The sequence below is a fragment of the Bufo gargarizans genome, chromosome 1, assembly GCF_014858855.1.
Source record: "Bufo gargarizans isolate SCDJY-AF-19 chromosome 1, ASM1485885v1, whole genome shotgun sequence".
Taxonomy (NCBI): domain Eukaryota; kingdom Metazoa; phylum Chordata; class Amphibia; order Anura; family Bufonidae; genus Bufo; species Bufo gargarizans.
In genome coordinates this window covers 616262954-616282257 of record NC_058080.1, presented here as the reverse complement: position 1 = coordinate 616282257, position 19304 = coordinate 616262954, and the positions used below count along the sequence as shown (strand labels likewise).

Sequence of the window (19304 nt, the reverse complement as noted above, 5' to 3'; positions counted from 1 at the left end):
GGGGGTGAAGAAAATAAATTATATTGACACTCATTTTGCCACATATTTACTCTTCAAGATGTGGCTCTACTTACAAGATGGAGTTGGTCAGAAAGACGCAATAGGTAAACACATCTTCAAGCAATGAGTGAGGAGTATCGGAGTATAAGCATATGCCAGTAAACACTGAACTAACCTGCACTGCCATCTACTGGTACAAGCAGGGCATCATCTATTGCCATACAGATGAATAGAAAGAACTTGCTTTCTATTATTTGTGTAGGAAAACAGATGATTTATATATTATGTGAGACAATTCAGCCACATTTCCCCAAAATTTACCGCCCCCCCCTGCCCGTATATCCTTCTGTGTAGTGGCTCAACTATATCGCAGAAAACAAAAAAACAAACGCACTTCTCCTAAAAAGTAACCTTTATTACTACAATTAAAAAATTCCAAAAATATAACCAAGGAAAACCCCAGAAAAAAAACCCTGCAAAGTCCCTATTCCACCCTACCCAAGAGCAGAACTGCCACCCTGACAAGGGCGATCCCACTGTCTTCTTGGTTGTCCCTAGAAAACCCTGTGCCCACTGGGGTATGCAGGTGAGGAAGTGAGATCGCAAAGAAGTGCTTGTATTTATGTATAGGAATATACCTGTGTATACCATGAGATGGGAAGGTAGGGTTTTATTGTTCTTATGTCTCCGGATATTAGCTATTGGCCCAACGCGTTTCTCCCCAGGGGAAACAAAGGGGGATAGTTGGTAAATTGAGCCAACCTTAGATATTACCCCCCCATCCCCACGTCACCCAAGATAAATATCTCAAGGACTAGATGGCGCGAGGCACATGCGTGTATGGTATAATGGGAAATCTGGAGACCGCAGAGAGGTATATCAGATTGTGTGTGTGATGTACACATCGATAGTAATAGATGTTAGATATACATAGCAGTTCGGCTACTTTCACACTAGCGTTTTTGCTGGATCTGGCAGGGTTCAGCAAAAGCGCTTCCGTTACTGATAATACAACTGTCTGCATCCGTTATGAACGGATCCAGTTGTATTATCTTTAACATAAACAAGACGGATCCGTCATGAACTCCACTAAAAGTCAATGGGGAACGGATCGGTTTTCTATTGTATCAGAGAAAACTGATCAGTCCCCATTGACTTGCATAGTGGGTCATGACGGATCCGTCTTGCTCCGCATCCCATGACGGAAATAAAACTGTGGCACGCTGCGGTTTGCTCCCCGGTATGGGAATGCAACCAAACGGAACGGAATGCATTTTGGAGCCATCGTTCTGTTCAGTTATGTTTTGTCCCCCTTGACAATGAAAGGGGACAAAACTGAAGCATATTTTTTTTTTCCAGTATTGAGACCCTATGACAGATCTCAATACCGGAAAATAGAAACGCTAGTGTGAAAGTAGCCCTAGAGTACTTATACTGCCCCCAGTGTAGGTGTGTGATATACACGTGGGGTGCCAAATATACGCAGCAGTTATAATCTAGGCAGCACCATCGGTATAGGCCCTTAAGTACTTATCTTGCCCAAGCTGACGATGATCCTGGTAGATGATATGTCAATCCTAAAGGTTTTCCCGGTAGCAGGGACAGTTTCCCAGGGGAAGCTCAACGTGAGGAGCCAGCCTGCCCAGGAATGCATGTGCGACTCCACTTCCTTACCTGCATACCCCAGTGGGCACAGGGTTTTCTAGGGACAACAAAGGAGGCAGTGGGATCGCCCTTGTCAGGGCGGCAGTTCCGTTCTTAGGTAGGGTGGAACAGGGACTTGGTAGAGTTTTTTACCCTTGGGTTTCCCTTTATTATATTTTGGGGATCTTTTTAATTGTAGTAATACAAAGGTTACATTTTAGGCCTCATGTACACGGCTGTCGTGGGGTTCCATGCCTCCGTTCCACACCGCAGCTCCGGATTGTGGACCCATTCAAGTGAGGGGAGCACACGGCCGGTGCCCGCATATTGTGGACCCGCTGTTTGTGGGCCTCAATACGGCCACGGCCGTGTGCATGAGGCCTTAGGGGAAGTTTTTTTTTGTTTGTTTGTTTTCTGTGATATACTTAAGTACTTCTCCCAGATCTCTGGACCCACTGAGGGTAGACTTCTCAGGTCTGTGATACTGCAAGGCTCAAAATATCACTGGTTATGGATGGCCAACCCCTTTAAAGTAGTTTGCTCTGTAAATCATATTTAGCCCAAAAATGAATCTTCTAATTCTTTCATACATAGTGATGTAAAATGTGTGCACTGTGAACACCATCTCGCTAAAAACAAAACCCCCATTTTAGCTGTACATGTAGCTTCAGACGCAGTCTATACACGATTACAATCATCCACGTACAGAAAGGCACCACTGAGGTCACTGTTGCTCGGAGGGGGGAGGGGGGTCGGCACCACTGAGGTCACTGTTGCTCGGAGGGGGGGGTCGGCACCACTGAGGTCACTGTTGCTCGGAGGGGGGGGTCGGCACCACTGAGGTCACTGTTACTCGGAGGGGGGTCGGCACCACTGAGGTCACTGTTGCTCGGAGGGGGGTCGGCACCACTGAGGTCACTGTTGCTCGGAGGGGGGTCGGCACCACTGAGGTCACTGTTGCTCGGAGGGGGTCGGCACCACTGAGGTCACTGTTGCAGTGATTTTATGAGGTTTAAAGGGTTTGTCCTGTTCTGGGGGTAATGTGGCTGATGGGTTATGACTTATGAACAGACTGTGGCCGCTTCCTCTAATTACAGAACAGGCTGTCTCCGGTTGCTATAGGTAACAGCTGTACTGTACTCCTCAGACGCACGCTGCCTGCACATTAGGAGCTGTACACTACAGATAAGGGCGGGAAACTTATGGCTAACCAGTGCGAAATGTGGCGTTCCTGAACAGTTACTACTAGCAGGGCTGGTCCCCGACAGGGCGCACACCGCGGACAAGCACCGCTATAGCTCACATATCCATATGTGTTCATAGCCGGATTAGGCTCATACAGCATGTGAGGCTGAACAAGTTAAAACAAGGCGCTGCAGCAAGGCCACTTACCCCACCAGTGACGATTGCGTGCGCCTCCTTCCTCCCTTCAGAGTGGTGTGCCATAAGCTCCGGCAGCCGTCTCAAACTGACCAATCACTAAGCTCCTTACTGTAAGGAGCTTTGTCATTGGTTGTTTCAGGTAGCAGCCACATCGCTGCGCTGCCCGTGCCGTTAACAGCGCTCACTGCACTGATGAATGGCAGGGAAAAGTATAAGGCGTTTGGGACGCCTTAGACTTTTTCCAGGGAGTAAAATGGCCTGAATAGGCGTCTATGACGCTTGTACAGGCGTTATTGCGACCTCTGCATCACATTATACATTGCTCGTTTCCATAGTTACGGCCATCATGCAAAAAACCCATCAGCAGTGGTGGTCCTGCTTGCACACTATAGAAAAAAGCACCAGCCTATGTGCGCTCCCACGGTCCCGGCCACCAGAGAAGCTGGCGCTTCCCCCCCCTCCACAATGTGCAGGCACGGCCACTGATGCTGGATTGCAGGGTGGCCGTAACCATGAAAACCAGCAGTTTATAATGTGATGGAAAAATTAATCTAGCCAACCAATGAGGCAATATGGACAATCACAATACATTAGTGGTTTGTATTAACTTTCTCTACATGATGAATGCCACTTGCCTCTAAAGGGGTTCTGCACTTTGTTTTAACTGATGATTGGCGGGGGTCCGACACCCAGGACCACCGCCGATCAGCTGTTTGAGAAGGCAGTGGCGCAGCGGCCTTCTCACTGTTTACCGCCGGCCCAGTGACGTCACGACTATTATCAACTAGCGTGGGCGGGGCTAAGCTCCATTCAAGTGAACAGAGCTTAGCCCCGCCCACGCTAGTTGATACTAGTTTTGACTTCAGTGGGCCGGCGGTAAACAGTGAGAAGGCCACGGCGCTACTGGAGCTGCCTTCTCAAACAGCTGATCGGCGGGGATCCCGTGTGTCGGACCCCCGCCGATCAGAAGCTGATGCGCATCAGTTAAAACAAAGTGCAGAACCCCTTAAAAGATCTAGCTAACAAAATGCAATCTTCAGTTATAGGATCTCCAACACCCCCATATATGAAGACCACCTGCTCCAACAGGCCATATGGACAACCACTGCCCTGATGGGACAAAACTCTTTAAAAAAAGTGATATTTTAATCTTAAAAAGAGGTTATGCCATAAAAATTATTTATCACCTATCCACGACGACGACTACTAAGCAGAGAACCTAAAACATCAGCATACCCAGGCAAGAATGTTATCCAGTTAGTTTAATACAGTACTTGTATAACGAGAGTAACGTGTCCAGTATCTGATGGGACAGCAACATTTTACAACACACCCAGTTTATTCACGTGAATATATACAGTACTTATATTTAAACTGCAATCTCTCACCTGGTTTGGGGCCACTAAACCACCAGCATGGCCGTATTCAGCTGAGGTTTATGTTCCCCAATGTACCGATACCAAACCTGTCCACTCCTGTAATTATTAAAACTGAAGTTGTAACGTACAGGGAGAGGAGTCCGGCACTCATCTCCAGCAGCATCTGGCCTGAGCCCATTTTGCCGGTGAAGCAGAGGACAGTATACCTCACTTCAGTGTGTGCATGTGCCAAATGTACAGGGCATGCACAGTGAAGTGTACCAAGTGGATCGGTGCAATGCCACTGCATATGAGTTTCTTCATGTCTTATACTTTGCAGGGGTGAATGGGCTCGATACGAGTATGCTTGGGACTCTAAATCCAGCAGCAAAAGGGCCTTCTGGTGGTTTAGTGGTCCCAAACCAGGTGACAGGCTCCCTTTCAGGGGGATGTCCAGCAAACAACATTTATTAACTAGCCACAGGACAGTTGCTGTCTTTTCAACGTGCTGTGGGTCCTAATGCTGGAAGCCCCACTGATTAGAATGAGGGTCCTGGACTTGAGCTATGACTGATGTCCATTTCTGGTACCAGATATAGTAAATCTGGTGGAAAGGTTATCTACCTCCAGATATTCCTGATTCCTTTCCTTGTGCATCTACTGTCCACTAACCTACCTAGCCCTGATCTTCTCAGTGCATGGTACCACCATAACTCCTAGGCAGCACATCCTTTGTCTTAGGGTCATGTTTGACTTAGATGGGGTCCTTTACTCCTTATATTAGATCCAGAATTGGCCTTTTCTCATTGTGCTAAGAGCCAAGACCCTTGCCGTTACTCCATTCTTGGCTTTGTTACCATAACTCGAGTGTGGGGAAGGGGGACTGGAGTCTGCAAGGAGCAGCGGTCAAGCCTGCAACCTGCTGCTCCCCTCAGCAAAGCTGGGCTTGGCCATTTTTCAGTTCTATAGAAATTAAATGCAGTGGCAGGACGCGCGTGTGTGACCACCGCTCTATACAAATTCCTTCTCATTGTGGGGGGTGCTTAAACCCACATTGTAGTGATTGTGGGAGTCCGCTCACACACATCCTGTATACATGAGTATCTATCAGCAGACCAAACCCCAATGTGGCTGCTGCTGACCTCTGTGGAACAAGTAGATGAACAGTATATAGCGGTTCCCACCACTTTCATCACGTACTAGACATCAGAGTAAAACTCTACTTACTGTCTTCAGTGGGGAGGACCTGAAGTGAATAGATCCACTCTATTATTTCAGCTTTGTTCACAACATGCAACGAGTCCAACATGTCCAGTCCAGACAGAGCAAAAAATGCGATAGTTAACCTAAAAGCACAGGAGAAAAATGTCAAAAACCATGAGTTTTCACTGAACCCCTATTCGGAGCACAGAGTAAATGTACATGTTCCCAAGCAGACAGGACAATAAAACCGCTACAGTAAAAGGTGCCAATATGTCCGGCTTCCTTTCCTAAAATCTAGAGCCCCCATCGTTCCCGATACTACTGGACATTCACTTTCCACCAATGTAACAGGTTAATGTGTGTCTCATATATACAATCCTTTACCAAAATCAACCCAACCCGATGACCAGCTATCACAGGGGCACACGGCCGCGCAGTTTATACTGAATTTCCACACGGATGTTTGTGCATTTACACCTCACAAATGCCCAAGTGTTATTTGCGGATTTTCTTGCAGATTTTCTGCACATCTCATTCTTTCCATTGCAAAGGGCGAATTTAGAATATCTCATTAAGGACTTATTCACACGACCAGAACAGTTGCGGACCCATTCATTTCAATATGGGGCCGCAAAAGATGACCGTGTGCTGTTCGCATCCGTAGTTCTGTTCCAAGGTCCAACGAAAAAGATAGAGCATGTCCGCAATTGTGGGCAAGAATAGGCATTTTCTATCATCGTGGCGGCCATGTGCGGACCGCAAATTGTGGAACGCACACAAGCAGGTATCCATGTTTTGCGGATCCGCAATTTGCAGACCGCAAAACACTACGGTCGCATGAATGTAGCCTAACTTTGCGGTTCCACAGACATAAGGGAAAAATCTGCTCCTGTTCTGTTTTTAGAGCCGCACCTGGTTTTGGCTCAAAATCACTGATGGAAATCACTGACCGAACACTGACGTGTGAATGATGCTTTACACTATGGATTTTCCATACTAAAACCCTGAGGCTGGGTTCACATAATGTATAAAAATAGAGCAAAAAATATATATATATGCATATTACATGCAGTATATGCCTGGGAAAGCCAGCAGACTGTACCCTTTCCATGGCAAAGGGTGAAATCCGGAAGAGAGATTTGCAGCATAAATTGACACGCTGCAGATTTAAAATTCGTGCCGTAATTCACGCAGTATTTTTTCTGTGGTGAGATTTCTTAAAATTTCACCCACTTTTTTGGTACTGTACAAGGCAGCAGATTTGCCATTAAAGCAAACTCAGAGCTATTCAGTCATATGTGAACCCAGCCTTAGGCTACTTTCACACTGGCGCTTTGGCTTTCCGTTTGTGAGATCCGTCATGGGCTCTCAGAAACGGTCCAAAACGGATCAGTTTTGTCCTAATGCATTCTGAATGGATAAGGATCTGCTCAGAATGCATCAGTTCCGTCTCCATTCCGCCTTGGTGTCCGTCTGACGAAACTGAGCCAAACGGATCTGTTCTAACACACAATGTAAGTCAACAGGGACGGATCCGTCTTGGCTATGTTAAAGATAATACAAACGGATCCGTTCTGAACGGATGCAGACAGTTGTATTATCTGAACGGATCGATGACGAATCTGCACCAACCGCGAGTGTGAAAGTAGTCTTAGGCTGGTTTCACACGGGCGTTGCGGGAAAAGATGCGGGTGCGTTGCGGGAACATGCGCGATTTTTCCCCGCGAGTGCAAAGCGTTTTAATGCGTTTTGCACACGTGCGAGAGAAATCTGCATGTTTGGTACACAGAGTCGAACTTCTTCACAGAAGTTCGGGTTTGGGTTCAGTATTCTGTAAATTTTATTATTTCCCCTTATAACATGGTTATAAGGGAAAATAATAGCATTCTGAATACATAGTACAATAGGGCTGGAGGGGTCAAAAAAATAAAAAAAAATTAACTCACCTCCTTCAATTGATCGCATAGCTGCCGGTCTCCTGTTCTTTCTTCAGGACCTGTGGTGACGTCACTGAGCTCATCACATGGTCCATACAGGTGATGTATCATGTGAAGAGCTCAGTGACGTCACCACAGGTCCTTTGACAGGTCCTGAAGAAAGAACAGGAGACCGGCAGCTATGTGATCAATTGAAGGAGGTGAATTAATTTTTTATTTTATTTTTTAACCCTCAATTGACCTTCTACTAAGCATTCTGTATTAAAGAATGCTATTATTTTCCCTTATAACCATGTTATCAGGGAAAATACTACAGTGAATAGACTTTCATCCTAGCAACCATGCGTGAAAATTGCACCGCATCCGCACTTGCTTGCGATTTTCAGGCAGCCCCATTCACTTCTATGGAGATCTGCATTGTGTGAAAAACGCTGAATATAGAGCATGCTGCAATTTTTCACGCAACGCACAAGTGATGTGTGAAAATCACCACTCATGTGCACAGCCCCATAGAAGTGAATGGGTCCGGATTCAGTGCGGGTGCACCTCACGCATTGCACCCGCGCTGAAAACTCGCCCGTGTGAAAGGGGCCTTAGCCTTCCTGCACATGGTGCAGATTACTTGTGATTTTTCTGTGTGGACTTTCATACAGCAAAACTGCAGCGTATGCAGTACCAGCAAAGTGAATGAGATTAGACAAACGCATATTTTACCAGTGGAAAACGACCTGCGTGCAGTCCGCAGCATGCCAACTGTTTACGCGATTCTGCACCGCACACACAGTGGTTTTCCCTACAAATCATCCGCTCAGAAAAAAAATAAATACATAAAAACTGCACTAAAACCATGATAAATAGTGTGGATTTATGTGCATTTGTACTGCGTTTTCGGTGTGGATTTCATGCAGACTTTCTGCAGGAAGCCTTAGGGGTATACACACGCAAACTGCATTCAGTGCGCATTTTCCATGTGGAAAAATCTGCATCAAAAGGGCCTTTTCACGCAACCGTATACTTGAGTCTGCATGCGGACCCATTCATTTCAACGGGGCCGCAAAAGATGCAGACAGCACACTGTGCGCTGTCCACATCAATAGGTCTGTTCTGTGGCCCCGCAAAAAAAGATAGAACTTGTCCTATTCTTGCAGACAAGACTAGGCTTTTCTATCAGAGGACTGGCGGTTCGGTAAAATGCGGAGTTCACACAGGCGGTACCCGTGTTTTGCGGATCTGCAATTTGCAGACCGCAAAAACGGATACGGTCTGAATGAGTTAAAGAGATTTTCCAAATCTCACGTACACAGCGTAATTTTTTATTTTACATGTCGAAATTGACCTCCCAACGTTCTGGCTGCTGCAGTGAAGACGTCTGCACCATTACAGAAGACTATCTAGCAGACTTACATTTGGGAATGGGTCAGAGATGGGATCCCACGGACATCCCCGGGCTCAGCAGAAGCCGTCTGTCATAGTGACATGATGTCACCTTTACAAGGTGTACAATACTCTTCTGCTCAGCTCACATGTAGTCCCATCCGTCATCCCAATCACACAGAGCTAACGTGAACTGCTGCCGGCACCCACAACTAGAGCTCGTCACACTGACTGCAATGTGAGAACCGACAACCTTCGTACTGCCGAGGCTGCGACAGCCTTACAGATCCGCCATTCAGCTGTTCCACAATGGATCCATGTGTCTAGACTTCAAAGTGAACGCAAAATATATGTATAATGACCTAGACATTATAATAGGGGGAAAAAATGGCGCACTTGGTGTATGGAGCGGAGAAGCAGTGAGTCAGTGAGCTCTGTATGAAACAGAGGCCGCGCTGATCCCATGATTGCTGGGATGGTGTAATCGGAGGATCCTGCTGGGGCGGGACATGCGTTCAAGTGTTTTAGAGGTTTTTTGTTCAAGAAAATTTTCACATTTTTGTCCAGGTCAGGAAAAAATATGTATAACTGTCAAACAGAAGCACTGGCCATATGTCCACTATAATCAGCCACAGAAGACATGCCTGACTGACTACTGATCCAGCAGGTCTGCATCATATCAAAGCATATGTATTTCTGAAGGAGGCTCCCAAGGCCTCTTGCACATGGCCGTTGTGCTCCCATGGCCGTACGGCAGGCCGCATACGGCGGTTCCGCAATACACAGGGCACCGGCCGTGTGCATTCCGAATCGGAGATTCGGTGTGGAACGGAAGCACAGAACGGAACCCCACGGAGTGCTTCTGTGGACCAATGCTTCCATTCTGCAAAAAAAAAAAAAAGTAACTTCTTTGATCTTTTTGTGGAACGGACGGATCACGGACCCATTCAAGTAGAATGGGTCTGGATCCGTGCCGGCCGCCGCATATTGCGGTCCTAAATGCACGGAATCACAACGGCCGCGTGCAAGAGGCCTAATGGAAATGTGAACAGAGAATAAAACATACAAAAAAACAACAAAACTGTGTCTGGACCTGACAAGGTTATGGAATCGGGACCATGTCAACACCGAAAGGGACAGCAATACACACGGCCTCCGTCTGTACTACCAGCAGTAAGGATTACTCTGGGGCGCATGCGCCACGCATGACACGCGAGGATTACTCTGGGGCGCATGCGCCACGCGAGGATTACTCTGGGGCGCATGCGCCACGCGAGGATTACTCTGGGGCGCATGCGCCACGCGAGGATTACTCTGGGGCGCATGCGCCACGCGAGGATTACTCTGGGGCGCATGCGCCACGCGAGGATTACTCTGGGGCGCATGCGCCACGCGAGGATTACTCTGGGGCGCATGCGCCACGCGAGGATTACTCTGGGGCGCATGCGCCACGCGAGGATTACTCTGGGGCGCATGCGCCACGCGAGGATTACTCTGGGGCGCATGCGCCACGCGAGGATTACTCTGGGGCGCATGCGCCACGCGAGGATTACTCTGGGGCGCATGCGCCACGCGAGGATTACTCTGGGGCGCATGCGCCACGCGAGGATTACTCTGGGGCGCATGCGCCACGCGAGGATTACTCTGGGGCGCATGCGCCACGCGAGGATTACTCTGGGGCGCATGCGCCACGCGAGGATTACTCTGGGGCGCATGCGCCACGCGAGGATTACTCTGGGGCGCATGCGCCACGCGAGGATTACTCTGGGGCGCATGCGCCACGCGAGGATTACTCTGGGGCGCATGCGCCACGCGAGGATTACTCTGGGGCGCATGCGCCACGCGAGGATTACTCTGGGGCGCATGCGCCACGCGAGGATTACTCTGGGGCGCATGCGCCACGCGAGGATTACTCTGGGGCGCATGCGCCACGCGAGGATTACTCTGGGGCGCATGCGCCACGCGAGGATTACTCTGGGGCGCATGCGCCACGCGAGGATTACTCTGGGGCGCATGCGCCACGCGAGGATTACTCTGGGGCGCATGCGCCACGCGAGGATTACTCTGGGGCGCATGCGCCACGCGAGGATTACTCTGGGGCGCATGCGCCACGCGAGGATTACTCTGGGGCGCATGCGCCACGCGAGGATTACTCTGGGGAGCATGCGCCACGCGAGGATTACTCTGGGGAGCATGCGCCACGCGAGGATTACTCTGGGGAGCATGCGCCACGCGAGGATTACTCTGGGGAGCATGCGCCACGCGAGGATTACTCTGGGGCGCATGCGCCACGCGAGGATTACTCTGGGGCGCATGCGCCACGCGAGGATTACTCTGGGGCGCATGGCGCATGCGCCACGCGAGGATTACTCTGGGGCGCATGCGCCACGCGAGGATTACTCTGGGGCGCATGCGCCACGCGAGGATTACTCTGGGGCGCATGCGCCACGCGAGGATTACTCTGGGGAGCATGCGCCACGCGAGGATTACTCTGGGGAGCATGCGCCACGCGAGGATTACTCTGGGGAGCATGCGCCACGCGAGGATTACTCTGGGGAGCATGCGCCACGCGAGGATTACTCTGGGGAGCATGCGCCACGCGAGGATTACTCTATGTATGATACAGGAGGATTACTCTGTGTAGTATACTCTATGTATGATACAGGAGATCTTCTCTGTGTAGTATGATACATAAGGTTCTCTTATAGGGATAACTCTTTGACAGCATAAGACAAGCTGAGAACCTGCCACATACTTTCCTGCAGTAACTGGCGGACCCGGTGCCTCCCCGGATACCCTGGTGCCCCCACCCCAGCAGCCGTGCACCGGCACCCGGCTCTGTGCAGTTACCTGCTGGTCTCCAGTGACGAGCACTGCTCCGGGAGAGCTTGGAGGCTCCGCTGGAAGTAACGGACATGACGATCTGGGAGGAAAAGTAACCTCTCCCCAAGCAACTCATCCTCCTCCTCCGCCATCTCCCTGAAGTCTCTTGACCCGCACCACTTCCCGTAGACCGGGCTGATGTCACCGTCATGTGACAAGTCACGTGTGGGGAGGAGTCATGCTCTGTGCCGCTTGGTGTCGGACTCGGAACAGGAAGTTTTTGTGCTGGTACCTGTGGTGTATGCGTGTACCAGAGCTCCATGCAGCAGAGCCGTGTGTGTAATGTGCATGAATTCTGGAGTCTATTCACCTACAACAGATGGTTTCCATAGTGCGTATCCGCTGTGCTCACCGGCTGCAGGCTTCTCCCTTCAGGGCCTGTATATATCTGAGTGGAGAAGCCCCCGCCGGTGTCCGCACAGCAGAGCTGGGGAAACGCTTTCGTGCACAGCTGAGAAGCAGGGCTGTGGAGTCGGTAGAAATGTACCAGCTCCAGCAGAACCCTTACCCTGGGTTCACACCTAACCCTGGGTTCACACCTAACCCTGGGTTCACACCTAACCCTGGGTTCACACCTAAGCGTTCCTCAAACGCGCGTTTTTGTCGCGCGTTTTTATGCGCGGTTTTTGTAATAGTAGACGCGCGTTTGTGTCATTGACTGCAGTGTCCTATGGCCACAAACGCCCCAAAGAAGCTCAAGTACTTGTTTGAGCGTCGGGCGTTTTACAGCCCATAGGGAAGCATTGGTTTTCATGTCTTAAGCGTTTTACAGCGCGTTTGAACGCGCTGTAAAACGCTCAGGTGTGAACCCAGGGTTAGAGGCCAAGCGATTTTTCCATTCCTGGTCTTGAAGTACAGCTCACAAAAAAGGGGGAATGGTGACAATGTGTGGTAAACTTATGGTGCAAAGCAAAAGTGTATAAATTCAGAGTAGACAGTCTAAAAGTGTGCCAGATTCGTCACTGAGCATAAACCTGGCACGTATTGGGACACACAATGTGGATAAACCTGTCACACAGATGGCCCCAAAACTCAAAGTCATGCCTCATTCACACATCAGTGTTCGGTCAGTGATTTCCATCAGTGATTTTGAGCCAAAACCAGGCACGGGTCTAAACACAGAACAGGTGCAGATCTTTCCCTTTAGGAGGCTCCAGTCATGGTTTTGGCTCACAATGGCCTCATGCACACGACCATTGTTTTGGTCCGCATCCGAGCCGCAGTTTTTGCGGCTTGGATGCGAACCCATTCACTATAACGGCGCCGCAAAAGATGCGGACAGCACTCCGTGTGCTGTCCGCATCCGTTGCTCTGTTCCGTGGTCCGCAAAAAAAAATATAACCTGCCCTATTCTTGTCCGTTTTGCGTACAAGATTAGGCAGTTATATCAATGGCTGTCCGTGCCGTTCCGCAAATTGCGGAACACACACGGACGCCATCTGTGTTTTGGGGATCCTTTTTTGAAAGGCACTAGAGGCTGCAACACCTAACCAAGAGGCATCACTAACCAAACACTGCCATGAAGACCAAGGAACTCTCCAAACAAGTAAGGGACAATGTTGTTGAGAAGTACAAGTCAGGGTTAGGTTATAAAGAAATATGCAAATCTTTGATGATCCCCAGGATCAAATCTATTATAACCAAATGGAAAGAACATGGCACAACAGCAAACCTGCCAAGAGACGGCCACCTACCAAAACTCACAGAACGGGCAAGGGCATTAATCAGAGAGGCAGCACAGAGACCTAAGGTAACCCTGGAGGAGCTGCAGAGTTCCACAGCAGAGACTGGAGGATCTGTACAGAGGACGCAAATAAGCCGTACGCTCCATAGAGTTGGGCTTTATGGCAGAGTGGCCAGAAGAAAGCCATTACTTTCAGCTAAAAACAAAAAGGTACTTTGTAAGTTAGCGAAAGGGCATGTGGGATACTCCTAAAATGTATGGAGGAAGGTGCTCTGGTCTGATGAGACTAAAACTGAACTTTTTGGCCATCAAAAAAAACGCTATGTATGGCGCAAACCCAACACATCACATCACCCAAAGAACACCATCCCCACAGTGAAACATGGTGGTGGCAGCATCATGCTGTGGGGATATTTTTCAGCAGCCGGGACTGGGAAAGTGGTCAGAGTTGATGGAAAGATGAATGGTGCTAAATACAGGGATATTTTTGAGCAAAACCTGTACCACCCTGTGCGTGATCTGAGGCTAGGACGGAGGTTCACCTTCCAGCAGGACAAGGACCCCAAACACACTGCTAAAGCAACACTTGAGTGGTTTAAGGGGAAACATGTTATTGTGTTGGAATGGCCTAGTCAAAGCCCAGATCTCCATCCAATAGAACAGTGGTGCCCAACCATTTTTCATCTGAGGGCCGCACTAGATCTGGTATACAGGTCCTTCTCCAAAAATTTGCATATTGTGATAAAGTTCATTATTTTCTGTAATGTACTGATAAACATTAGACTTTCATATATTTTAGATTCGTTACACACCAACTGAAGTAGTTCAAGCCTTTTATTGTTTTAATATTGATGATTTTGGCATATAGCTCATGAAAACCCAAATTTCCTATCTCAAAAAATTTGCATATTTCATCCGACCAATAAAAGAAAAGTGTTTTTAATACAAAAAAAGTCAACCTTCAAATAATTATGAAAAATAGGATTAAGGCGGCTCAACTGGTCAGTAGAATGGCTGAGGTGCTGAACTGCTGGTTTTGACTCACCCAGTCAAAAGGAGAAGATTTAGGATAAGAAGGTAGCAGGCACACTCATAGATGGGATAAATAAAGTGTTTTTTTATTTTGTTAAAATCTTACATATGTTAAAATTGGGTACTGGTGTTTCAAGAAAAAGGTGGGTGTAATAGTCTGGGCACTTGTTACGGGTGCCAGATGGGAGGTGACTGATATTAGGTGATCTTGGGGTAAATTCGCGGAGAATGGATGGGGGAAAAAATGGACGGTATTTAGTCCGTTGGGGTAGGTGGTGTGTTGTGATAAAAAAGGGGGATGGTCGGGGAGTACAGTCATGTAGTAGGTGAAATAAAAATGGATAAAAAATAGAAAAAATATATAAAAATAGAAAAAGACTGTACTCTTTTCTATTTTTATATATTTTTTCTATTTTTTATCCATTTTTATTTCACCTACTACATGAATTGTTTTTTTCCCTTTTAGCCCAATTCACTCTATTCTACACCATATATCACAAACTACTGGGAAAGGCTACCCCACCTACTCTAGCCAGTCTCAAAAGACTGTACTCCCCGACCATCCCCCTTTTTTATCACAACACACCACCTACCCCAACGGACTAAATACCGTCCATTTTTTCCCCCATCCATTCTCCGCGAATTTACCCCAAGATCACCTAATATCAGTCACCTCCCATCTGGCACCCGTAACAAGTGCCCAGACTATTACACCCACCTTTTTCTTGAAACACCAGTACCCAATTTTAACATATGTAAGATTTTAACAAAATAAAAAAACACTTTATTTATCCCATCTATGAGTGTGCCTGCTACCTTCTTATCCTAAATCTTCAAATAATTATGTTCAGTTATGCCCTCAATACTTGGTCGGGAATCCTTTTGCAGAAATGACTGCTTCAATGCGGCGTGGCATGGAGGCAATCAGCCTGTGGCACTGCTGAGGTGTTATGGAGGCCCAGGATGCTTCGATAGCGGCCTTAACCACCTCCCGACCGCCTAACGCGCCGATGCGTCCGGGAGGTGGTTGATTTGTTCCTCCCGGACGCATCGGCGCGTCATCTCGCGATACCCGAGATTTCCTGTGAACGCGCGCGCGCTCACAGGAACAGAAGGTAAGCGAGTGGATCTCCACCCTGCCAGCGGCGATCGCTCGCTGGCAGGCTGGAGATGTGATTTTTTTTTAACCCCTAAAGGTATATTAGACGCTGTTTTGATAACAGCGTCTAATATACCTACTACCTGGTCCTCTGGTGGTCCCTTTTGTTAGGATCGACCACCAGAGGACACAGGTAGGTCAGTAAAGTCGCACCAAACACTACACTCCCCCCCCCCCCCCCGTCACTTATTAACCCCTTATAAACCCCTGATCACCCCATATGAACTCCCTGATCACCTTCCCTGTCATTGATCACCCCCCTGTCAGGCTCCGTTCAGACGTCCGTATGATTTTTACGGATCCACAGATGCATGGATCGGATCCGCAAAACACATACGGACGTCTGAATGGAGCCTTACAGGGGGGTGATCAATGACAGGCGGGTGATCACCCATATAGATTCTCTGATCACCCCCTGTCATTGATCACCCCCCTGCAAGGCTCCATTCAGACGTCCGTATGATTTTTACGGATCCATGGATCGGATCCGCAAAACACATGCGGACGTCTGAATGGAGCCTTACAGGGGGGTGATCAATGACAGGCGGGTGATCACCCATATAGATTCCCTGATCACCCCCTGTCATTGATCACCCCCCTGCAAGGCTCCATTCAGACGTCCGTATGATTTTACGGATCCATGGATCGGATCCGCAAAACACATGCGGACGTCTGAATGGAGCCTTACAGGGGGGTGATCATCCCATATACACTCCCTGATCACCCCCTGTCATTGATCACCCCCCTGTAAGGCTCCATTCAGACGTCCGCATGTGTTTTGCGGATCCGATCCATGTATCCGTAAAAATCATACGGACGTCTGAATGGAGCCTTACCAGGGGGGTGATCAATGATGGAGGTGATCAGGGAGTCTATATGGGTGATCACCCCCCTGTCATTGATCACCCCCCTGTAAGGCTCCATTCAGACATTTTTTTGGCCCAAGTTAGCGGAAATATATATTTTTTTTGTTTGTTTTTTCTTACTAAGTCTCATATTCCACTAACTTGTGTCAAAAAATAAAATCTCACATGGACGCACCATACCCCTCACGGAATCCAAATGCGTAAACATTTTTAGACATTTATATTCCAGACTTCTTCTCTTGCTTTAGGGCCCCTAAAAAGCCAGGGCAGTATAAATACCCCACATGTGACCCCATTTCGGAAAGAAGACACCCCAAGGTATTCCGTGAGGGGCCTATTGAGTCCATGAAAGATTGAAATTTTTGTCCTAAGTTAGCGGAAAGTGAGACTTTGTGAGAAAAAAACAAAAAAAAATCAATTTCCGCTAACTTATGCAAAAAAATAAAAATTCTATGAACTCGCCAGGCCCCTCATTGAATACCTTGGGGTGTCTTCTTTCCAAAATGGGGTCACATGTGGGGTATTTATACTGCCCTGGCTTTTTAGGGGCCCTAAAGCGTGAGAAGAAGTCTGGGATCCAAATGTCTAAAAATGCCCTCCTAAAAGGAATTTGGGCACCTTTGCGCATCTAGGCTGCAAAAAAGTGTCACACATGTGGTATCGCCGTACTCAGGAGAAGTTGGGGAATGTGTTTTGGGGTGTCATTTTACATATACCCATGCTGGGTGAGAAAAATATCTTGGTCAAATGCCAACTTTGTATAAAAAAATGGGAAAAGTTGTCTTTTGCCAAGATATTTTTCTCACCCAGCATGGGTATATGTAAAATGACACCCCAAAACACATTCCCCAACTTCTCCTGAGTATGGCGATACCACATGTGTGACACTTTTTTGCTGCCAAGGTGGGCAAAGGGGCACACATTCCAAAGTGCACCTTTCGGATTTCACCGGTCATTTTTTACAGATTTTGATTGCAAAGTTCTTCTCACACATATGGGCCCCTGAATTGCCAGGGCAGTATAACTACCCCACAAGTGACCCCAGTTTGGAAAGAAGACACCCCAAGGTATTCTGAGAGGGGCATGGTGAGTTCCTAGAATTTTTTATTTTTTGTCGCAAGTTAGTGGAATATGAGACTTTGTAAGAAAAAAATAAAAAAATAAAATCATCATTTTCCGCTAACTTGTGACAAAAAATAAAAAGTTCTATGAACTCACTATGCCCATCAGCGAATACCTTAGGGTGTCTTCTTTCCGAAATGGGGTAATTTGTGGGGTTTTTCTACTGTTTGGGCATTGTAGAACCTCAGGAATCATGACAGGTGCTCAGAAAGTCAGAGCTGCTTCAAAATGCGGAAATTCACATTTTTGTACCATAGTTTGTAAACGCTATAACTTTTACCCAAACCATTTTTTTTTTTTGCCCAAACATTTTTTTTTTATCAAAGACATGTAGAACAATAAATTTGGCGAAAAATTTATATATGGATGTCGTTTTTTTTGCAAAATTTTACAGCTGAAAGTGAAAAATGTCATTTTTTTGCAAAAAAAATCGTTACATTTTGATTAATAACAAAAAAAGTAAAAATGTCAGCAGCAATAAAATACCACCAAATGAAAGCTCTATTAGTGAGAAGAAAAGGAGGTAAAATTCATTTGGGTGGTAAGTTGCATGACCGAGCGATAAACGGTGAAAGGAGTGTAGTGCCGAAGTGTAAAAAGTGCTCTGGTCATGAAGGGGGTTTCAGCTAGCGGGGCTGAAGTGGTTAAAGGCAACCTGTCACCGGGATTTTGGGTATAGAGCTGAGGACATGGGCTGCTAGATAGCCGCTAGCACATCTGCAATACCCAGTCCCCATAGCTCTGTGTGCTTTTATTGTGGGAAAAAAAACGATTTGATACATATGCAAATTAACCCGAGATGAGTCCTGTACATGACATGAGTCAGGGACAGGACTCATCTCAGGTTCATTTGAATATGTATCAAATCGTTTTTTTCACACAATAAAAGCACACAGAGCTATGGGGACTGGGTATTGCAGATGTGCTAGCGGCTATCTAGCAGCCCATGTCCTCAGCTCTATACCCAAAATCCCGGTGACAGGTTCCCTTTAAGCTCATCCAGAGTGTTGGGTCTTGCGTCTCTCAACGTTCTCTTCCCAATATCCCACAGATTCTCTATGGGGTTCAGGTCAGGAGAGTTGGCAGGCCAATTGAGCACAGTAATACCATGGTCAGTAAACCATTTACCAGTGGTTTTGGCACTGTGAGCAGGTGCCAGGTCGTGCTGAAAAATGAAATCTTCATCTCCATAAAGCTTTTCAGCAGATGGAAGCATGAAGTGCTCCAAAATCTCCTGATAGCTAACTGCATTGACCCTGCCCTTGATAAAACACAGTGGACCAACACCAGCAGCTGACATGGCACCCCAGACCATCACTGACTGTGGGTACTTGACACTGGACTTCAGGCATTTTGGCATTACCCTCTCCCCAGTCTTCCTCCAGACTCTGGCACCTTGATTTCCAAATGACATGCAACAGTCCAGTGCTGCTTCTCTGTAGCCCAGGTCAGGCGCTTCTGCCGCTGTTTCTGGTTCAAAAGTGGCTTGACCTGGGGAATGCGGCACCTGTAGCCCATTGCCTGTACACGGTGGCTCTGGATGTTTCTACTCCAGACTCAGTCCACTGCTTCCGCAGGTCCCCCAAGGTCTGGAATCGGTCCTTCTCCACAATCTTCCTCAGGGTCCGGTCACCTCTTCTCATTGTGCAGCGTTTTCTG

At 47.7% G+C, this 19304-nt stretch overlaps 1 protein-coding gene across 1 annotated transcript in view; it reads right to left on the bottom strand.

Moving 5' to 3' along the window:
- PGGT1B (protein geranylgeranyltransferase type I subunit beta) overlaps nt 1-11915 on the bottom strand; it is a 65903-nt gene extending 53988 nt beyond the window's left edge. The window contains exons 1-2 of the mRNA XM_044275918.1: nt 11750-11915; nt 5613-5731 (exon numbers count right to left, since the gene is read on the bottom strand). Coding sequence (XP_044131853.1) covers nt 5613-5731; nt 11750-11874 — 244 coding nt within the window. The 5' untranslated portion in view covers nt 11875-11915. The remainder of the gene's footprint in view (nt 1-5612; nt 5732-11749) is intronic.
- Between the last annotated feature and the right edge of the window lie 7389 nt (nt 11916-19304).